General features: G+C 38.0%; 1 protein-coding gene across 3 annotated transcripts in view; it reads right to left on the bottom strand.

Annotated features, from left to right (window-relative positions):
* Nucleotides 1–1,912: 1,912 nt before the first annotated feature.
* Nucleotides 1,913–23,727, bottom strand: part of MDM4 (MDM4 regulator of p53) — a 42,787-nt gene continuing 20,972 nt past the window's right edge. The window contains exons 6-11 of one of the 3 annotated variants that reach the window (XM_007429734.4): nt 21,054–21,121; nt 20,173–20,218; nt 17,628–17,785; nt 13,340–13,486; nt 12,299–12,379; nt 1,913–8,889 (exon numbers count right to left, since the gene is read on the bottom strand). In XM_007429734.4, coding sequence (XP_007429796.1) covers nt 8,332–8,889; nt 12,299–12,379; nt 13,340–13,486; nt 17,628–17,785; nt 20,173–20,218; nt 21,054–21,121 — 1,058 coding nt within the window. In that variant the 3' untranslated portion in view covers nt 1,913–8,331. Of the gene's footprint in view, nt 8,890–12,298; nt 12,380–13,339; nt 13,487–17,627; nt 17,786–20,121; nt 20,219–21,053; nt 21,122–23,727 lie in introns of all 3 variants that reach the window. The other 2 variants (XM_007429732.4, XM_088128453.1) reach the window with 2 other exon arrangements.

Below are 23,727 nucleotides of genomic sequence, written 5' to 3'. Positions count from 1 at the left end.
AGCCATTCCTGTGTTGTCTTGGCTGTGCACTTAGGACTGTTGTCATGTTGGAAGGTGAACCTTCGGCCCAGTCTGAGGTCCTGAGTGCTGCAGAACAGGTTTTCATTGTGAATATCTCTGTACTTTGCTTCATTCAGCTTTCCCTCAACCCTGACCAGTCTCCCAGTCCCTGCTGCTGAAAAACACCCCCACAGCATGATGTTGCCACCACCATGCTTCACTGTTGGGATGATATTGGGCAGGTGATGAGCGGTGCCTGGTTTCCTCCAGACATAATGTTTAGAATTGAGGCCAAACAGTTCAATCTTGGTTTCATCAGACCAGAGAATCTTGTTCCTCACAGTCTGAGAGTCCTTCAGGTACTTTTTTGTAAACTCCAAGCATGCTTCCATGTGTTTTGCACTGAGGAGGGGCTTAAAGCCATAAAGCCCATAAACTCTGCCATAAAGCCCAGATCAGTGAAGAGCTACAGTGATGGTTGTCCTTCTGGAACTCTGTCCCAACTCCACACACAATCTCTGGATCTCAGTCAGGCTCTTGGTCACCTCTTACTAAGGCTCTTCTCCCTCGATTGTTCAGTTTGGCCAGGCAACCAGCTCTTGGAAGAGTCCTGGTTGTGCCAAACGTCTTCCATTTGAGAATTATGGAGGCCACTGTGCTCTTGGGAACCTTCAGTGCAGCAGAAATTTTTTTGTAGCCTTCCCCAGATCTGTGCCTTGCAATAATCCTGTCTCTGAGCTCTGCAGGCAGTTCCTTTGACCTCATGGCTTTTGCTCTGATACAGTATGCATTGTCAGCTGTGAGGCCTTCTATAGAGAGGTGCGTGCCTTTCCAAATCATGTTCAATTTAATTTACCACAGGTGGACTCCAGTCAAGGTGTAGAAACAGCTCAGCAATGATCAAGAGAAATGGGAGACACCTGAGCTAAATTTCAAGTGTTGTTCCAAAGGGTCTGAATACTTATGCCAATGTGATAGTTCAGTTTTTCCTTTTTAATAAATTTACAGACATTTCTAAAATTCTGTTTTCACTTTGTCATTATAGGGTATTGAGTGTGGATTAATGAGGAAAAAAAATGAATTTGAACAATTGTAGTATCAGGCTGCAACATAACAAAATTGAAAAAAGTGAAGGGGGTCCGAATACTTTCCAAATGCACTGTAAATAAAATGCAGAATGACCGCTAATATCATAGACACTTCTTTAATTCAGTCAGAAATTTTTGTAAGCATTGGTCAGCCAGTATAACTATTTGAAAGTGTTTTAAGAAAAGTTGAGAGTATTAATGGATTAGAAAACGATTCTTCAGTGTAAGATTAGCCAAAATATAATTGGAAACCTTGGTAAGGAGTTTCAGTCCACGGAGAAAAAGATGGGAACCATTTTGGAAGCATTATGGTTTGTGGTCTTAAAGCTCAGTTAAACTGTTCTCTGTGGAAAATACTCAAGAAAACACTGAAAACATTTTTATACCAACACTCATTTTATTTGATGCCAGAGCAACATACAGCATAAATACAATATGAAAGATAAAACATTTAAAATGTACACAAACTTGTTCACTAAGTTAAACAAATAGCACAAACCACATTAACATGCCCAGATAGAATGGTAAGAACGTTGATTTGCTAACACATGGCAGCAGATTTGGTACTACATGAATCTCTGTAATTGGGGAGCCTCTGCTGAGAAATGTCTTACATTTGCATTTCTGCAGAACTGAAGGCATATGAAGAGCAGTATCAGCTATCAAACTCCTCAGCAACCAGCTATAGAGAATCAAACTCTTAAGAATCCTTTCTCCTTATTGCAGGTAATGCCAGGAGTGGAGGCGGCAAGGCCATGATAATATAAAAGGAACCAAAGGCATCACAGGAACTGAACAAATGCTTTTTCTTGCAGTTTTTGTTAAAAAAAATAGTATAAAGAGGCATTCTGCTTCAGATACTACAGGTGAAATATAGCTGTCGTGATTACTAGCCACTGGTGGACTTAACCTTATATAAATCTGTCTTTGAAAGCTCCCCAAGTTGGCAACTATCACTACAGGTTGTAGTAGAGAAATCTATAATGAAGTAATAAATTCTTCCATCAGTCCTAAATCTCCATCAAGTTGCATCACAGGATAATCCTGGCCTGTCTATTCTGGACACACACACAAAAAGCCTCTCACTATCCGTGTTCTGAACACTGTGCTTTTTACACACAGTTCTGCTTTAATTGCTTTTCCCCTAAGCTAAAAATCCCCAACATGGCAACTTTTCCACAAATAGGAATTTCTGCATGCAGTTTTCCAACCATACAAATAATATTACAGTCTTGTAAGCTTTAGAGTCCTTTGCTGATGTCAGTTTGGCATCTTTATTTTTTACAACAGGCATACGCTGGATCATGATTTTCCTTCTCCTTTGTCACTACCAGTTTTGAGCCCACCAGAAGCTACATGAAATCAGAAGATATCTGCTTGTCAATATCCTACCATTGCTGGCCATGCCCTCCACATAGGCTGGTATTTCCTGTTCAGGCATAACCTTTGAGCAGGGTGGGCATATTTTCATGTTAAGCAACGTATCGATTGATTGTGCCTTTGAGTCAATCTTAATTCCTGGCGACTGCCGGAACAAGTCCATGTGGTTTTCTTGGCAACATTTTCAGAAGTGGTTTACCACTGCTTTCTTCCTAGGGCTGAGAGAGAATGGCTGGCCCAAAGCCACCCAACTGGCTTCGCACTGAAGGAAAGACTACAACTTAGTCTCCTGGATTCTAGCCTGGTGCCTTTAACTAGTACGCCAAACTGGCTCTCTAACAATCATATAGAATGCAAAAACAAACAAACAAACAAGAAAAGTGTATAATGGAATACACTTTTATACACTTTATGCATAGCTATGCACAGGCATATCACAAAGCAAAATTTTAATTGGACTGGTCCAATTAACTCACATTCCAGAAGCTTAAAGCTATCTTAAATCCAAAGTATTGCTTGCCAATTTTCACTGGACACAGAGATGATGCTACAGCTGTTATTCAGCCTAACCCTAATAATCCCATTTTTGGGTTTTAGCAGAAACCTGAGATAACACTAGAATCTTAGATACCCTCACAGGACTGCCATATAAATATTCAGACTATTGAACTCAAGTTTCCTAGCTTAACTGGGAGCTGTGTAAATGCTACATTTCATTTGATTACATCTTGAATGAAGTTGCTGCCATCTAGTTGTAACTGAGGAATACTTTAGATAAGTTTACATAGCAGCAAGCCTTTTATTGGGAAATATTGGCTGTTTCTACATTTTCCTCTTACATTTAGAAATGACAGATGCTATGAAATAGGTGAAAAAAAACCTGAAGCTAAATCATAGAAATTATTTCTATGTCAAAGTGTTACAGAAATTAACATAATTTCTTGAACTTTATTCAGAAAAGTTCTCAAGAAACCATTACAATTTTCAGTGAAGTCTGGATTCTTCAAATCTCTGCATTACATTTGTTTGCCCCTAACATTTTTTGCTATAAAAGCAGCAATATATATTAAATAGCTCATTCCCATGAATCTCCCAAGCAGATAAAAAATTCTTCTTGGCAAATTCCTCTTACACTTTAAGCCCTTACTTGTGAGTAAAGGTCTTTTTTCACATATTACACCCACATTATATTTTTTAATAGAAAGAAAAACAGGTGAGTTAATGAATAACTACACATTTGTATTATTTATTGACATGTCAAGAAAACATCACATCAATTTCATTGGATAAAATCCTTCTGATATAATGCACATAAAGGCTAACAGCTTTTTTTTTAAAAAAACCCTCATAATCAGGAAAACACAAATTTTCATTTCTGCTAGAAAGACATTCAACAGAAAAGGTTCACATTAATGAATTTATTGGGGACAGAATATGAATCTTATGTAAATGCAGCTATCCTCCCAAATGTTTCTACCAACTTTAGGAGAGTACTATTCACTTCAGTCTCCAGCCTTGAAAGAGCACACTGACCCACGTACCTGAACATATCTAGTATGTCAGTAGAGTGGTGATGATAGCAGTCCATTTACTGCAGTTAAAATAAAACTAATCCAAATCCTTTAGAACTACTTCCTGAACACAAAGCCAGTCATAGGTGTGTACTCAGACCAAAATCTTGCTTCAAAAATATCAGAAGGCACATTTATGATTAGTACCAATATTTTTCTAAAGTAAGGCTCTATAAGCCATACTGTTTTATTATTCAGAGCTTCATTTCTGCAAATTGTTAGTACACAATATGCAGGCAGGGTTTGTTAACAACTGTTTTGCCCAATCCAGTGGTGTAATCTGAGGACAGAGAAAAATGCAACAATTTTTGTTGCACAGCTGCAACACAGCTGTGAAGTTTCTGTCAAAGAAATACCACCATGATTTTGCAGTTTCTTTTGTTGGTTTATTCCTATTTCTACTGCTGTTCTTTATCAAATGCTCACATTAAGGACAACTGAAGAATTAAATAGCGTGCATGTTTTTAACCTCTCTGCTAGAAGCAGCTTGCCATACCAATAGTTCCCTCTGTTTTTAACTTCAAAATCAGTCTATGAACTTCAGAGCTGAGAGGGATGAAATTCTGGCTCCTCCAAGTAATAATGTAACACTCATGGTACTATACTGTATACACAGATGGATAGATATGTATCCCCAATACATTATTATTTTACTTTGGGTTGCCAGCTTTGTGATGCAGTTACCATCTTTTATGACTACCATGCAGAACTGGCTATTTCATAGGTGGTGGGTGATAAAGCAGCTACCAATGACAGCAACACAGCAAAAAGTCCAATTGTTGCATTTCAAGCTTAAGCTTGGTGATGTTTGAAGATAAATAAATAATGACATACAATTGGAGCAACTGATCTTTAGGGGCAGAAGTTTAAAGCTTTCAGTTCAGATTCCCCTTTGGTGGGAACAATATTTGCTGAAACTACCTCTCTGGCTGCATTCATTATTAAGTCACTTACAGTTCCAGCTAGAAAAGTTATGCTGCACACTAATTAGTTTATCTTGTAAGTTATCCTCCCTGCAACTCAGTTATTGTTTTGTGATTAAAGGTGAAAATGTTCAGGTGGCAATCCCCATTTGAAATAAAGTGCCACATGACAAAACAGATTGCTGAATAGCACTATATTTAATACATTTATAAATTTATATATTAATAATGATAGAACATGTACAAACCACAGACTTAATTAAGACTACAAAATCTATAAAAAAGACTATTTTTAACCGGTAACCTTCTTAAATAGTAGCTGTTTAAAAGAAAGAATTCACATAGAACTGAAAGTATCATTGAGTTATCTCTCCATAGCTTGTATTATTTATACATGCTTTTCTATGTCATTTTACAAACTCTGCCAGTAAAATCAAGACGTTAAAGAAGAATGTAGAAACTCACAACACAAAATCAAAACAATGTGGGAGGAGAGGACTATGGAACTGACTATTTGGTTACAGCTCTTCTGGATGTAATTCCTTATCTATTCTTATCATCTTGTGCTGAAGGAATGCTCAATTATTTTAAAAGGTCTAACATGCAAGCTGTCAATCTATTGTTATAGAACTCTGACCATCATGAAATAACTTAAGAAGCATCTCCAGCAAATCTTCACTTATTTTCTTGTGCAATTTTCACACAATAAGCATCTTTTTAAAATGACAACTTTACTTCAAAAGTGATTCTATGAAACCACATCCTATTCTACCAACAGGAGTCACCTAATGAGCCAGTTGAGCACCTTAACAAAATTATGCACCATATGCATATAGTAAGAGTTAAAGATGGAAAAATGTTTAGACCCCAAAATCAAAGTCACAGATATCACTCTCTTGCAACAGAAGGGGAACTAGAACATGGAAGCAGCAAAAAGCAACTTTATACGCATTTAGCTTAAGGTAGTCAGAAAGAAGAAAAATAAACTGCACCATTTTTGGAGATTCCATGTGAGCATTCAGAGGAAAAAAAGCTACATTTCTCTATGGAGAAATTTCCACACTAGAAACATATGGATAATATGCACAACCTATCCCCCCCCCCCAAGCTTCTATTTTTGCAGGATACCATAAAAACATAATCCATCTTTATCTCTCTCACATACACACATATCACAAAAACTAGAAATAATTACATATTATCAGTCTGTATATAATAGGGGGGGAAAAACACATGCAATATAGTATCTGACTCCATGATCAGGGATTGTGGGAGAAAACATATTATATTGCTTGAATTCTCTCAAACGTTTCCCCTTGAAATTGTCCATCTTTGCTACAGGAAGTTGACTGAAAGTGAAATATGAAATTTAAGGAAAATAACAAATTTAAAAACAAACCAGGGGGACATATAATTTTTTATGACATAATGCAAATGTCATAAAAACTTTTCTTGCAGTATAAATTCAACTAGCCAATTTAAATTAATGGGTATGAGGCACTGCATTTAAATCACAGCTTCTCTGTCTTGACTTATTCAAATTTACTCTAACTCAGGTATAGCCATAGTCCACTATATATAACACTGTTTGAGTGAGCACCAACTGTTCAAAATTGAGCACTATTTCTTTTGATAATGCAAGCAAGGAGGAATAGTTTAAAAAACCCATGTGATGGTGTAGGACATTGCTGGTGCTCTCCAGATCTTTATGCTATCAACCCCATCAGTGAGCATAGCTAATGGAAAAGGTTAGAACTGTAATCCAAAATATCAGGAAGTTTGTCTCTGGCCTTGACAACTGCCTCTGAAAATGCACTTATTAAAGTAGAAAGCAATGAAGGGTTTAAAAGAAAAGAAATGCAGGGAATTCCTCTAGCTTGGCCAGTTCAACAATATACCCAAAGTCACCGTCTTGATTCAAAAGGCTTAGAAGAGATAAAGATTACATGTTTGAGGCAGGAATGCTACTGCCACTTTGGCTCAAGAAATACATGGCTAGTAACAATCTTACAATTATCCCAAATAAAGGTATAAATGGAGATTATAAAAATAAAAGTTTTAATATGCAAGGTATGTTACTTCACAGGACCCCTAAGTATAAGAAAAAATATGTGATTTGCATATTCAAAACAGTTTCCCTAGTCCCATTTTTGGTACACAGAATGCAATTTGTCTTTAACCTACTTTAGATTATTCCTAAATCTTCCAAATTGCTTATCTCTGAGCCTAAATTCTAAAGAGAACAGAATGTGCTAAAGAAAGGCAACAATGGGAGATCGGCTAGATAGAGGAAAGAACATCAACAAAGCCTGGTTGCATAAATGTCAGAGCAGTGGACACCAATGGACTATGCATAGTAATTCAGTAGCAACTTCAATTGAGAGTGGTTCCCTTTAATACTGCATTAAATGACTTGTTCCACTTTATTAGTTAGGGAGAATGTCATCTGGTTGAATTTTTGACTTGTTTAGAACTAAAAAAACCTACAAATGTAAAAGGGATTGTTTCTTTTGCCTTTATGAAAGCATCATAATGTAAATATGCAGAAGAAACTTAATGGGTTTAAAATCTGCAACAATCAACTTTGTCCTATTCATGGTCAGCTAATCATTGCACTTAAGCTATATCCAGACACAGTGGGGTCCTTACGAAGGTTTCAATGGGCACTGGATACATTTTGGAGACAACCAGACTACAAAAACAGAACATGGATTTAAGCTGCAGAAACATTATTTTCTACTTCTGAGTGAGAAATTTCACAGTTTTAATGCAGAATTTTCTTCTGCTGAATCTAATATTACAGGGACATCAGAAGATCTGGGGACGCCTGCTCCTGAGCACAGATTTTGTAAAGGGCAATATTCAAATTAGGTCTTGAACTGATATATCCATAATTCATAACAAGATATAAACTTGTCACTTAGAGTATATCCTTTTTACATACAAATTCCATTACTTACAAGGTCTGTGCAAAACAAACAAAGAAATATTAATTACATGCTCTATAAATGATTAGTAAGAAAAACACATCTTGGCAACATTTAGCAGTAAGACTTGTGGACTTTAGAAGTGGCACACTTGCATGCATATTATTTAACTTACAGTTAGCAAATGGTCTAAGCATGAACAAGTTCTGACTAAGATTATAAACATAACTTTTTAAATTCTAATTCATACCAGCTCTCCTCCAAAATTGAAATGGCTAACTATTAATTTTCATGTTATATATAATGGCTGAGAAATAGATTATTTTGCAAATTCAGAATAAAATATATTATTTTCTTTCCTTGAAAGCACACTCATAGCACATAGCATTATCTTGTAATAGTTGAATACCAAATGTCTATAGCATCCAAACAAATGACACAGCTATATTATGTATGTCTTAATCACCCTCTGAATCTGTTTCTTACAGACTGGGCAAACTGATCGTCCCTTCTTCAATTTTTTTGCACATGTGAAACAGGCTACCAAGTGAGCTGTCCTTCCATGGACAATATTCCCATTCCGTGGCCTCTTCTGGCACACAAGACAAGGCTTCAGTAATTCTTCGCTATTCTCAAGGAACTGCACTTCTTCTTTTTCTGTGCACTTAACAAACTGCAGAGAAGGTTCTCTGCCTTCACATCCCAGGGCCAGATCCAAAGAATCCATAGAGCTTTTAGAGGACAGGATGGGTTTGACCACTGATCTGCACAAGTCTTTAGGTTGTACTATTGGAGCAGATACTGTCCTTCGGCAATCTGGGACATCTATCCCTTTCAGGTCTTCTTTACTGTGCACTATGGCAATGTTGGATGTGGACAATGATTGCACTAGCCTGGGACAGTCAGAGAACCAGTCTTTTCTTAAGGCCCAGCAGCGGAAGCAATACCGTTTAATGGGAGAATTGAACTTCTTGCATTTGGTGCATTGCCAACTGTCCTGCTGAATGAAAAGAAGCAGTCAAACCAATCATAGATCTATGGATTCATATACTGTTTTTCTCCTTCTGTAAGAAGAAATAACTTAAGTGCCTTCAACAGTGGCCCATTTAGTCCCTCAATTAAAACCATCAATATTCTAATTTGTTTATTAAAAACACTGAAGTCACTGGTTAAATCATTGATTAAGAAGCCCTTTTCCCATTAACTGCACATTCACTTTTATTCTAGGGTATCATTTTACTACACAGAATTTTTAATATCACATTCTAAATTCAAGAGCCCTTTAATTAGTTAATTTCTCAGCTCCATAACTATATACAATCTGTTGAAACTACACAATTGATGGTAGTTTACTTGCTTACTCTACATACAAGGATGATGGCTTTTGAGTTTAAAATTGTAATTCATTTGACCAATGGCAAGTTTGTCAAGATGACACATGTTGCAAAATACATTCAAGAAACAAAGCTTGGTCTGCAATATAGAGGTGAAAATGTATATGTTTCTTCTGCAAAGTAAAACCAGGTGAATAAATCAGAGCACAGAATAATGGAACAGTGGTGTCCCCTAGGTTGGACAGATAACAGAATCACCATGTTGGAAGCAGCTACTCAGGGCAAGAAGTCCAACCCCTTGTTCAGTGCAGGAATTCAAATTTAAGCATCTCTGCACAGATGGCTCTTCAGACTCCGCTTGACTACAAGACGCTGATTAGTAATTTGCTCCACTGCTGAACTGCACTTACTATTAAGATGTTTTTCCTAACATTCAACCAGAATCTTCTTTCTTATAAATTGAGACCATTATTCTCTGTCCTACACTCTGGGATGATAGAGTTTTGACATTTACTTGCATCTTCCCCCTTCAGATACTTCAAAAGTGCTGTCAGTTATCTTTTTTCAGCATTAAATTTCATTCTCAGAGTTTCCTAATAAGGAAATCCCTCAATCATTCTCACCTTTATTCTCTGCAAATATGCCTGAATCTCTGAAAAATACTTAAAATATAGTGGTCGAAACTGGGCACCGTATGGGGTCCGTCTAATACAGATTTCGGTGGAACTTTTACTGACCATGATTTAAAAATAATGCTTCTACTGTACTGATGCAGCCTAAAGTTGCATTTGTCTTTTTAGCAGCATGTTACACTGCTGACTCATAGAAACAGGTGACAGCTATGGCCCAGAGGGCCTTTGTACAAGTACATCTAGTATGCCAATTGCACCCTTTCCTGCCTGAACACACTGCATAGGGCCTGTCTCCAGCATTTTCTGTCCATCCAGTGAGATTGGGCACAGTGGGCACACTTCAGGTTTCATCAGTTAAGCAGTGTCATCTAGCAGGACCCAAGAAGCATGCCATCTATGTCTCAACACTTGGCCTATGGAATAATATCCAGCCCCCCCACCCCGAGACCTGGATGGCTCCTACCCTGATGATGTTCAGAATCCTACAGAAGACCACGCTATTTTCCCAGGCCTTGGGGCAGTATAATGACTGAGCCCCTGTTGGATGGGTTTTTGTTCATATGTCTAATTTGAAGTCGCTCATGAATTTTTTCCTTTTGTGGTATGATTCTTACTTTTTTAATTGTAAGTTGCCAGAATAATTAAGAGTCAGGCAGCCTCTAAACTGAATGAATGAATGAATGAATGAATGAATGAAATGAATGAATGAATGAATGAATGAATGAATGAATGAATGAATGAATGAATGAATGGAATGAATGAATGAATGAATGAATGAATAAATAAATAACTAAATAAATGAACCCATCTGAGATAGTTGCTACTGACAGAAGAATCAAGTACAGGTAATGAAATATAGGCAAATAAACAACAAAGGTAAAACAGCAAAAAAACTAGTATCATTGGAATATCATTGATATTATAAGACACTTCATATCCATTTTATAATGTTAAATTTCACTGTTATTTTCAATAGGAAAATAACCTATCAAGATAATTTTCGATTGTGTTTCTGTCTTTTAGAATATTAGGTAGCCCAGGCCTGCACAACCTGCAGAGGGAAAGGATCAGATTAATATCTTAAAAATAACTGCGAACCACAAGGGATTTACTGGCATTGCAATCAGCTGTTTGGCAGCTAGCAGCAGGTGGCAGCAAAGGAGCTGGCAGTGTCCATGAGGCCCAGAGGCACTCAGCAATGTGTCTTTCAGGGTGGAAGTGACTACAAAAACCTGCAGATCCTTCCTGGCAGCAGCAACATTTGGTGGCAGTGGATTGGCTATTTTTTAAAAAAAAATACTGGTGGGCTGTACAAGACTGCTTGGCAGTCTGCGGGCCATATGTTATGCAAGCCTGAGACAGCTTAACCAGTTTTATGTCATCTCCCTGCCTGACAAAGATTCCTCCCACCTATTCATCCAAGCCCTTAATCAAAATGTTGAAAACTACTGGGCCCAGAAACAAACCTTTCGCACCCTACTTAATACTTTAGTCTACTCTGATGAGGAGCCACTGATGAGCGCTCTACAAGAATGATTTTCAAGCCAGATACAGATCTACTTAATAGACATGCCATCCAGGCCCTTAACTAGCTTGCTAATGGGAGGACTGAAGAAGCAAATGGCAGAAGCATCATTTGTTTCACATATTTGCCTCCTTCATACGTAATATGGGTAGAAATGTAAAAGACAATTAATAAATTATGCTGGATTTTTTGTTTTCTCATCCTTACATCCCAGTCCCTTTCTCTAGCCACTTCCCCATTCTCCTAATTTATTTCTAATATGACAGCAAAAATATAATTAAGTGAGGAAAAAAACAGCAGGGATATTAACTTCTACCTGCAATATCTTTTCTTCTAAAGCAAGATACATTATCTAGATCTTTGCTAAAGCTACAGTAATCAGGACAGAACTAAGCAGAATAAAGAAGTGTCGCTATGGGGATGCACAATGATAGAAATAGGAAGCATTTTCCCCAATCCTCTCAGCTCTAGAATATTTCACTTGCATCTTTGCACAAGTACAGAAACCTTTATGTGAGACACAAAGAGACTATAAAAAGCCTTCTAAACCAATTACTTTGTGCACTTCATCATTTCAGCTACTGGTTGAAAACTGATCCTGGAGCCTCAGAAGTCTGAGCTCAAAAAACTGGGTATTAGAAATCAGACCCAGTGATCAAAAGAATGGAAGAATGATACAGAAAGTTGAAAAACTTAAAATAAGCATAAAATGACTGAACAGTTACCTTGAATTTCTTTAGCTCAATTAGACAAGATGGATTGTCCAATAAAAAACAACAATAATGAGAACAGTTGGGCTCTACCTCTTAAGAAGCACAGAAAAAACTGTCGTAAAGAACACTGTTTTAACAAATTATACCAAGCTTGCAACCATGAATATTATAATCAAATCAAGTATACTAAGTCTAGATAACACACCTCAGAGGGAACATCAGTATCTGTGTCATCACTTAAGAACTGGGAATCTTCAAGGTCATCAGAAGATACAACTTCACTCACCTACAATAAATATATATATATAAATCAGAAAAGGGACATACTGCCATTTCAGCATCTTAAAGTGCAAAAACATTAGACTTGTCAATGCTTTATATCAAAATCTATATAAAAATATTTCCTAATGTTGAATTTCTTACCATAGCAAAAGAAAAAGAGTGTTATTTTCAACAGGACTACTAAGGTAAACCACAATCTTTTCATATGACAATAATATGATGTATGTGGACTGGAATCTGTAACTAATAACTATATGAACATTTACACTAGTGTTACCAGATCTGGGCTGCAAAAATATGGACAGCCACTAGATGGTAGAAAGAATTAAGAGTTTTCTATATCACTTGTGCTGCTATCAAGTGGCTGTCTCATACACTGCTTTCATATTTCTTTTTTTTGCAACTTCCAATTGTAAAAGGTTATTTAAAAGCTACATTCAGACACTTTTCCAAAATAATTCATCTGCAACTTCAGCAGTTTTCTATCACCATGATTCTTCAAGCAATCTCATTATACTTATATTAATTACAACTGCCAAGAGTAACACAGCAAGACCAGCTTTCCCATAGACCAAATCCTATGCTGGTTTATTTCCTATTCTGCTATACAACAGATTATATACAAAATACACAATGAAATCTGTGTAATCATGTAATGGCATTAATCTTGAGAGATACCTGCAAAATCATCTTTATGGAGGTTATTCTTTCTTTAAAAGTTTACTGAATCAGCTGAAAATCTAAACACATTTTTTTTTAATTAATTCAGTACAGAAGAAGCCATTTGGGATATTTTGTCATGAAATGAGTTATATAGGGAATTTGTTATTAGTCTATAATACTGCAGATCTCTAAACCTGAAAGTGTAGGATACTATTTTACTAAAAGCTAAACAAAGGATTAAATAAAAGTACCATCCAGACTCATTTGATTTAACAAGTATCTTCCAATTACTGGGACTTACTACTTTACTATCCTCTTTTCCTTCTTCATTAGCTTGTTCACAACCAACTATTTTTGATGGTACTGTGACACTGAAGTTATCTGGAGCAGATTCACTGAGAAACCACAAGTCATCTGTAGTATCTGAAACAACAGCAGTATCCACATCCTAAAGAAAAGAGTGAAAGAAATACACTATTTGGAGGTCTTCAGACTTGTTATTGTATTTGACTTTATAAAGGTAACTGTAAACTATGATCTCACAAACTTCCCTTTATAGCCACAGGGAACCAGGTAGAAAATAACTTGACAGGTGCAATTTTCACTAACATTGCATTCTTCCTACTTCTGCAATGTGTGCTGAGAAATTTTATTTAACATCCAATTAACCAAAAGTTGTAATGTAAATTATACAATAACCACATGAAGGAAATAATTAAATGGAAATGTGTACATATGAATCAAATATTCCAGGGTCCTGGACGTTCCAAATAGCTTCATTTTTCAAAGGAAAAGGCAGTCTCATTATAATAAGCAGAAAAAAGAAATGGTCTTCCATCATCCTTGCCAAAGTTTACACATTATGGTAGAGTCAAAGAGCAGTCAGATATCAGACTGTCCTCTCTTTAATTTAACACTGATGACTTTCCCAACCCCTACTTTTCTCCCCATTATCCTGCACTGCTTCCACAACTCCACTTCCTGGAAGTCTTTCCTTCTTCCTTGAAGATCACTAACTATATGACACCCTACAACAGAAAATCTCAGTCGTTTTTACTTTTATTTCTATATTATCCTTTTGAAAAAATCACTAATGTGGTATACTACATGTAAAAAAAAACCCCAGTAAAAATAATCATAAGATATTTTTAAATTAAAAATTTAAAAACTGACTAACATTTAAAAACTACCATGGTTTAGGGCTTACGGATGAAGCAAATGACAAACTAGATGTCTCTGAAAGAGTAGAGATGACGCAGTGATGACCAACAGCAAGTTCAATCCAACAAACCCCTCCAGGTAAAGGAGAGGACAAGAGATTGCCCACTTATGCTCCAGACAGCTGCTCCTTATGAGGAGACCACAGGATAGCAGTCATCCACAGGTCTGAGTGCTAGGAGATGGAAAGCCATCAAGCTCCCAACTGTGGCAGAGCCTTTAAGGACACTGAGTTCGACCACCTCACTTTCTAATCACTTTTGGATTTATAATTATTTTACAGTTAAAAGAGGTCTTCCAAACAAGAAGTTTGAAAAACTACCCGGTAAGTAAAATTTCATCCCAAAATAGAAGTTAACAAGCAGTTTAAAGAACTTAAAGAACATAAAACAAATGGCAAGCCTAAATAAGAATTTAAGTTAAGAAAGTTTTAAATGGATTAAGGGACCAGATGAATTTGGAATATTAGAACTTTTGCTAATATTTTTGAAAAATTTAGTAAACAAAACAACATTTCTGTGGGAATACAAATTGTTTAATCTACCAGAAAAGAGACCATTGGTTGAAAAGTTGAAAACAAAGAAAGTAATAATGAAACCTGAGACTTCATGAATATAGAAATGGGCCATTAGTGGGAACTAAAGTTCCAGGCAGGAAAAAGAAAAGTTAAATCTGTAAAATGACAATTAAAGGTATGACACTTGAGATATCTCAAAGGATTTTTGAAGAACTGGGAGAGAAACTCATAACAAATCTGACAGCTATAATTTCTGTACTTGTAAATGCATTTCTTGAAGAAGATTGTAAAGAAGATGTGACAGACAAAAATGTGGAAGAATGTATGTATAGACAGGATGAAGAGGGGATACAAATCCTAGCTGATAGAGAAATATTGGGAAATAAAGAAATAGAGGATTATAAAACAGAGATGACAGAGTGCAAACACAAATGACAAATCAAGAGATGAAAAAGGACCTGGACAAGGACTTATTTCTGGATTTACAAAAGGTTTCTAAAACCTTGAAAAAATCTTTAAGATGGGAAGAAAAGTCTGCATGGAGATTCAACCCTACAACAGCAACTTGATGAACTAAAAATTAAGACTGTTAGAAGCAAAAGAAAGGAATTTACAGGTGACTTGTTTGATCAGGATTAAAATATGGAATATTTTTATAAAATTCTGGAAACCCTTTATGGAATTTTTGCTGACATTTGGACAGAAATGACGATTTTTGGATCTATGAATGGATAAGGAGATGGACTATGGGAAGAAGTGAATCAGGTATGTAATCTCATAGGGAGTGGGGAACTATTAATTTGCCTGTACTTGTTGCAAGGAAGATTGGGAGTTGCTTTTTTAAATATTATTTTTTTCTACCTCTCTTCTTTTCTCTTCTTTTTCTCTTTTCCTTTTTGCACGTTGTATTTCTTTTTTTCCGTTCCTCTTTTTTTTTCTGATTTCAGTCTGTATTACCTTTTAGCATTGTAAAACTCTTTAATAAAAAGAATTTTTAAAAAAATAAAAAATAAAAATACCATGGTTTATACCAGGAATGAGTGTGTGCAGTACTTTGGATCTGATTCCAAAAAGATCCTACGGAACACAAAAGGGTGTGAATGTAGCCCTGATCCACAAGTCCTTAAAGCACCCATGACTTTTCCCAGGATCATGTGGGTGACCTGGGAATTGCAGACAAGTGCAACATTCACACCCTTGTAAGTTCTGAAGCAACTTTCTGGACTCAAGGCATTGCACAATCTAGTGAAGAACTTCTTATGAAGAACAACTGCACCACTGGAAATGTTAGTTAGAGGAAACTGCTGACTATAGATGAACTAAAAGCCAAAACTGGGCAGAATTAACCTCATTTCATAGTTTAGCTTCTCTCAATGTCAAAGGCCACATGAGAATGAGATAAAAATACTTTTAATTTTTAATAAAACAAAATAAAATAATGAAATCAAGCTAAGGTATACAAGTTTATGCATACACATCATATTGTCTACTAATATTGTCAATTAGTATAATTGTCTCTCAGCGGCGTTTGATACCGTTGACCATGTTATTCTATTGGGACGGCTCAGGGATATGGCAGTGGGCGGCACAGTTTTGTGCTGGTTCACCTCCTTTCTCCGGGGCCGATCCCAATCGGTGGTGATAGGGAGCGAGAGGTCCCATCCTCGGCCCCTCCTTTGTTGGGTGCCACAGGGTTCGGTTCTCTCTCCGCTCCTTTTCAACATCTATATGAAACCACTGGGTGAGATCATCCGTCACCATGGGATGAGGTATCATCAGTATGCTGATGATACTCAACTATACATCTCCATCCCTGGTCAGGTAAGTGATGCTGTGTTCGCCCTCTCGCGGTGCCTGGAGGCTGTGAGGGTCTGGATGGGGAACAACAGGCTCCAGCTGAACCCTGGCAAGACGGAGTGGCTGTGGGTTAATGGCTCCTCTGTATCCGGGACGTTGTCATCGTTGGTTCTGGATGGGGTAGCACTGCCCCAGACAGACCCAGTGCATAATTTGGGGGTCCTCCTGGACTCACGACTCCTGCTCGAAGAGCAGGTGGCAGCCGTGGCCAGGAGGGCTTTTGCACAACTTTGGGTTGTTCACCAGTTATGCCCTTTCCTGGATCGGGATGCCCTACGAACAGTCACTCATGCCCTCGTTATCTCCCAGATAGACTACTGCAATGCGCTCTACATGGGGCTACCCTTGAAGAATATCCGGAAGCTTCAGCTGGTCCAGAATGCAGCCGCGCGAGCAATTTTGGGGGCCCGAAGAAGGACCCATATAACACCTTTGCTCCGTGAGCTGCATCGGGTACCGGTTTGCTCCCGGTCCAATTCAAGGTGTTGGTTATCACCTTTAAAGCCCTACATGGCATAGGGCCAGGCTACCTGAAGGACCGCCTCGCCCCCACGATCTCAACCCGTCCCACCCGATCTCACAGAGGGGACATGCTTCGGATCCCCGCAGTAAAAGAACTTCGTTTAGCAGGATCCAGAAGGCGGGCCTTCTCTGCTGTGGCCCCCGCCCTCTGGAACATCTTGCCCCTGGAGGTGAGACAGGCCCCCTCACTCCCGGCCTTTCGGAGGGATTTGAAGACCTGGCTCTGCCATCTGCCCTGGGGCGGGGAGGGAGGATATCAGAAATGGGGTTGGCTGGCCCCTAAGCGGCCTGGTGTGGCCCCCATCGGCCTCTTGGATTTTTTAGCTTTTTTATTTTTTAATGCTTGGTTTTTATAACTTTTAATTGTATTTATGTTTTTAGTGTGTTGTAAGCCGCCCAGAGTCCCCCATTGTGGGGAGATGGGCGGGGACAAGTTAAATAAATAAAATAAAAAATAAATAAAATAAATATTTACCTTATTTGTATGTATATCTGTTGAACCATTACTTCTGGACTTGTAATTGTTTTGCAGATTCCCTAAAAACCACCATGGAAGGCCAGCTACGTCCCACTCTTCAACCAACAAATCCAATGTAGTTTGCTCTTTTGAAAAGTTACCTATTAGTTCTTTATCTGCAAAAGTAAAGATACATTTAGTTTAAAATTACTACGCATGTGAATCAACTGACAAACCTGCCTATTGAGATACAACTCACACTAACATCTACAGTCAGGTCCAGAAATATTGGGACATCGACACAATTCTAACATCTTTGGCTGTTAGAACAATGGATTTGGAATGAAACAAACACAATGTGCGTTAACTGCAGACTGTCAGCTTTAATTTGAGGGTATGTACATCCAACTCAGGTGAACAGTGTATGAATTACATCAGTTTGCATATGTGCCTCCCACTTGTTAAGGGACCAAAAGTAATGGGACAGAATAATAATCATACATCAAAGTTTCCCTTTTTAATACTTGGTTGCAAATCCATTGCAGTCAATCACAGCCTGAAGTCTGGAACGCATAGACATCACCAGATGCTGGGTTTCATTCCTGGTGATGCTCTGCCAGGCCTCTACTGCAACTGTCTTCAGTTCCTGCTTGTTCTTGGGGCATTTTCCCTTCAGTTTTGTCTTCAGCAAGTGAAATGAATGCTCAATGGGATTCAGGTCAGGTGATTGACTTGGCCATTGCATAACATTCCACTTCTGTCCCTTCAAAAACTCTTTGGTTGCTTTTGCAGTATGCTTTGGGTCATTGTCCATCTGTACTGTGAAGCGCCGTCCAATGAGTTCTGCAGCATTTGGCTGAATGTGAGCAGATAATATTGCCCGAAACACTGCAGAATTCATCCTGCTGCTTTTGTCAGCAGTCACATCATCAATAAATACAAGAGAACCAGTTCCATTGGCAGCCATACATGCCCACGCCATGACACTACCACCACCATGCTTCACTGATGAGGTGGTATGCTTAGGATCATGAGCAGTTCCTTTCCTTCTCCATACTCTTCTCTTCCCATCACTCTGGTACAAGTTGATCTTGGTCTCATCTGTCCATAGGATGTTGTTCCAGAACTGTGAAGGCTTTTTTAGATGTCGTTTGGCAAACTCTAATCTGGTCTTCCTGTTTTTGAGGCTCACCAATGGTTTACATCTTGTGGTGAACCCTCTGTATTCACTCTGGTGAAGTCTTCTTTTGATTGTTGACTTTGACACACATACACGTACCTCCTGGAGAGTGTTCTTGATCTGGCCAACTGTTGTGAAGGGTGTTTTCTTCACCAGGGAACGAATTCTTCGGTCATCCACCACAGTTGTTTTCCGTTGTCTCCCGGGTCTTTTGGTGTTGCTGAGCTCACCGGTGCGTTCCTTCTTTTTGAGAATGTTCCAAACAGTTGTTTTGGCCACACCTAATGTTCTTGCTATCTCTCTGATGGGTTTGTTTTGTTTCTTCAGCCTAATGATGGCTTGCTTCACTGATAATGACAACTCTTTGGATCTCATCTTGAGACTTGACAGCAACAGATTCCACATACAAATAGCACACTTGAAATGAACTCTGGGCATTTTATCTGCACATTGTAATTGGGGTACTGAGGGGATATCACACACCTGGCCATGGAACAGCTGAGAAGCCAATTGTCCCATTACTTTTGGTCCCTTAACAAGTGGGAGGCACATATGCAAACTGTTGTAATTCCTACACCGTTCACCTGAGTTGGATGTACATACCCTCAAATTAAAGCTGACAGTCTGCAGTTAACGCACATTGTGTTTGTTTCATTCCAAATCCATTGTGGTGGTGTATAGAGCCAAAGATGTTAGAATTGTGTCGATGTCCCAATATTTCTGGACCTGACTGTATATCCATCTGTCTGAGTTATATATTTCTATTCCCCCAACATAACATTATAAGCAAAAAGCTTTTTGTGTTGTACGTTTAGGAAATTTACTTCTGTTCACATATTGTATAATATTTAATAACAGAGTTTAAGACTAACTTGAGAAATTACTAACAAGAGCTTTTATAACAAATTAATAAATTTGTAGTAGGAAGCTATCTTAAGAAGCTATCACTACCTTTATAGCATTGTAAGACTGTTCTAAAAGTTATATGGAACAGCTTTGAAAACAGCATTCCCCTTTGACATTTTCTTTATGTGTGCAACTTTCACAAACTGAGTACTTGAACGCTTACCTAATGCATGTGTGTGTGTATGTGTGTGTGTACACGTGAGAGAGGAATAAAATGTTTTATTTTATTTAACAGATACTTTGGAGTATCTGTTTTAAGATGAAATACATAGTAAAAATATAAAGGAAAACCACATGGGTCTCACAGCTTCAACAACAACAAGAACATAAGAACTGTATGTTCATATTCTACAAGATCCACTAGATAAATAATTAGTCCAAAAGTCAAAGCAATCTAATCCTGTCTAACTGAGAGATCATATTCACCTTCTTTCTCTTTGCATGTGTGCTTTAAGGCTGTTAAGGCAGATACATCACCTTCATGATCTTCTTGTTCAGTGCTAAAACTTCTCTCTGTGGTATTCTGCTTAAAGGAAAAAGGAAAAATAACTATTAGCCAAGATCTATGGGAGAAGCACAGGGATGTAACACTTCCTTTCTTAGTCACCAGCTTAAGAGCAAGTCACATACAGTTGGAATACCACCAGAGTTACAGTAGAAATAAGAGTTTATTGACCACACAAAAATTACATTTATTAACTGACCAAGACCTTTGCTAAAGATCAAGTAGCTGTGGATATGCAACCTGGTAGTTTTGTATGTTTTTCACTACAACGCTCATGGGAGTTGTAGCCCTAAACATTTGGAAGATACCAGGTTGCCTATCCTTAAATTTGTGTTTGTGAGCGTGTGTAATGTATATATATAACATTACAATGCAGCCAAAATAAAATAAATGTTTCCAAAAAGCTGCAACTGAATGACATCAAGCTTGTTATTTCTGTCTCAAATTAGGTAGCTTTCTCTCAAGATGGACAGTACTAATTCAACAATAGTATGAGAAACATTGTGATTCTTCTAAGGTTTTCCAGGTATTAAAAGTTTTCATGAAATAATACTATTAATATCTATATCAGTCCCTGTTAAAAGAAAACTCCCACCCAGGAATATAACAATGAAAGCTGGTATGACTAAGGATAAGAAATGCTACACCCCAGAGAACATGTTCAGAGAATGGAACTCTGTAGGTAGAGAACAGAGAATGAGAACTCTGTCCCTGGTCTGTGGATTCCCAGGAACTTTTGAGGAAGGCAAAAGCTCACCAGTAAGCAAGTCAGAAGTTCTGGCAATCCACTTTGCACAGGTACAGAGAAGGGGCACTCTGTACGACAAAAGAAACCACCCAGCAATGGGTTTACCTTCAGCTGATCCTCGCTTGGATTATCCTCGCTCTGATCCTTTGCGAAAGCAAGTGTCTGTGCAGCATCTAGACAGCAGGTAAAGAAAGAAAAAACCTTCCCTGGTAATAACCATTCTCACAATACAGAGGGAGCCCTTGTCAAGCAAACATACCAAGTTCTGGAACTATGGGCTTGGAATGGCTAAAGGTGACAGCACGGTCTTCTCACCCAATGTTGTTCTACTTTTAAGCTCACTCACACATGAAGGATGAGCTGATACATCCAACTCTTTATCCCCCAAATCTTAATTTCCTTAGTTACTACCCTCTAGCACCTTCAGAAAGAATAACAGACATAATAGACATGATATTTGTCCTAATTCCATTATTTTTTAAAGAAAAGCCAGTGCATAGCTGGATCAGGATCAGAATATGGTCAGTTCACTTTAACCCAATGAGTATCTCTACCATCCCTGCAATTTGCAATATTAGGAGGTGCCCATTAGTGCCAATACAATGTACCTTCCTTATCAATATGCAGATACACTGGATGTGACTAGATGGGACTTGCAGTGAAGGCAAAGAATTAATGCCTTTTTCCCTTTTGCTATGATCCTGATACGGCTCTCATTCTGGCTATTTTTTTTTTTTTTTAGATGCAGTGATAAACTATGTTACTAACATCATGTCTATTTGCCTCTCAACATTGTTATGGATTCTATGGCATTCAGAAGAACAAGCATAATGAGAAAACTTCTAAGCTAGATTCCAATCCAATTCTGAAGTCACATACTTGTGTGTCATGGAAAATGATAAAGAGTAAGGGAGAAGCCAGAAGTTTTTAAATAGTCACATTCACTAACCATACAAAACAGCAGCAGACATACTGTAACCTTCAGACTAAATTCAGAAACCCTGTAAAAACAACTGATTCTGGTGAGAATTATCTGCCTCTTCCCCTTTACACCAATTGGGGCAGGGGGAGAAGGGAGGTAGCCTCACTCGCTTACAGCTCTAATCTCATCCACTGCCAGCAAGCACCCCCGAAAACAGAAAAATGTGTTCTCTGCTCTACACTCTAGAGGGGGGAAAAGGTGTATGAACCCTGCTGTAACTTTGTGTATTTACCTCAAAATGATTCTCAAAACAGAAAAAACTGGTATCAGATCAAAAACAAGGAAGGATCACATTGAAACACAGAATCTTCTGCAAAATACACTGAGACTACACACAAGAATTCAGTTCTAGCCAGAAATAGGCACCTCAGCAAGAAATTAGGATGACCCTTAACCTGAGAATAAAGAGCTATTTATAATAGTTACTTTTTACAGAGATTGGAGATCTCCATGGTAGCATGTTCCCTGAAGTGGAGGGACCCTTCAGTGGCTGAAGGGCAACATAAATGAAGAGTATTTCTGCATCCATATATATATTATAAAGCTTGTACTAAGAGTAATTTTACAATGCACAATGCAAAACTAGTTACAGTGATTGCTTGTATATACTTCCTAATTAAAAGATAATGCGCAATTGTTCTGACTGTTTTAGGGAAAGCATCTTCAGATACAATGTTGCATTTTATTTTTCTATGCAGTTCAGTTTTGAATTTTGTATGTCAATCTTATATCTTGCCAGAATAGAATTTATTTCATTTTTAGCTTTTAAAATTAATGTGCTAAATCACCCATTCAGGCAGCCAATCAAATAATCACATATAAACAAACATGAAATCCACTATCCTTGATATTATACTAATTTCTACAGAGCAAGGTCAGCAGTACAATACAGGTAGTCCTCACTTACCAACTGCTTTGTTTAGCGACCTGTTGAAGTTACAACGGTTGGGGGAAAAAACAGCTTTGTGACCAATCCTCGCATTTATGGCCATTGCAGTGTCCTGCGGTCACGTGATCGCCATTTGTGAGTTTCACAACCGGCTTCCAACAAGCCGAATTAATGGAGAATGTGGAAGTGAAATCACAAGTCGCGGCCACACAATGTCTCACTTAATGACTGCAATGATCTCCTTAACAACAGAAGCAGAAGTGATATACAGCATGGTCACGTGATTTCTGCTTAGCGACTGTGGCACTTAGTGACAGAACTGCCGGTCCCAGTTGTGGTTGGCAAGCAAGGGCTACCTGAATTCCTGTTTGAAATCCATACTAGTCCACAGCACTGGATTAATTCTACAGACTTAGTGGAGATGTTAACAGACATCATCCACTCAAATCAGGCTAATGGTAAATCAACCAATTCTAACTAAAGAAAGGTTAAGAAATATACCAAAATCCATATTTGTACATACATTCTGTATTTCTTTTGGTTATTCTAGGTGAGGTCTGACTCTTTTCTGAAATGGAAAGAGTTTGTGCTGCTCTGGTTAAGGTGCAGCCCTGATTTTGTCTGGAATGCCAGTAGCTGTTTGTGATTCAAACTATTAACTTCAGTAAAAGGGTCAGACTACCCTCAGAACGGCCACATTGATGGGGACTAGAGAAGAAACAGAAAAATTCTGCAGTTCTCCAGAATGTTCCATTCCCATGGTGGTAGGTCTTGCATATGCCTACTAAAAGCCAATAGTATGTTTATATTCAAAAAAGGCATTTAATGTTCTTATAAAATTACAGCACAGGGATGTACCTAAAGATCATCCAGACTAACCCTCTGACAGTGTAGGAAATATAGTCCTA

This window comes from Python bivittatus, unplaced genomic scaffold (assembly GCF_059951505.1).
Source record: "Python bivittatus isolate LINGU-HERP-01145 unplaced genomic scaffold, Pbiv_v1 ctg000700_np1212, whole genome shotgun sequence".
Classification (NCBI taxonomy): Eukaryota; Metazoa; Chordata; class Lepidosauria; order Squamata; family Pythonidae; genus Python; species Python bivittatus.
The sequence above is the reverse complement of the archived record's forward strand: the minus strand, read 5'-3'. Positions and strand labels throughout refer to the sequence as shown.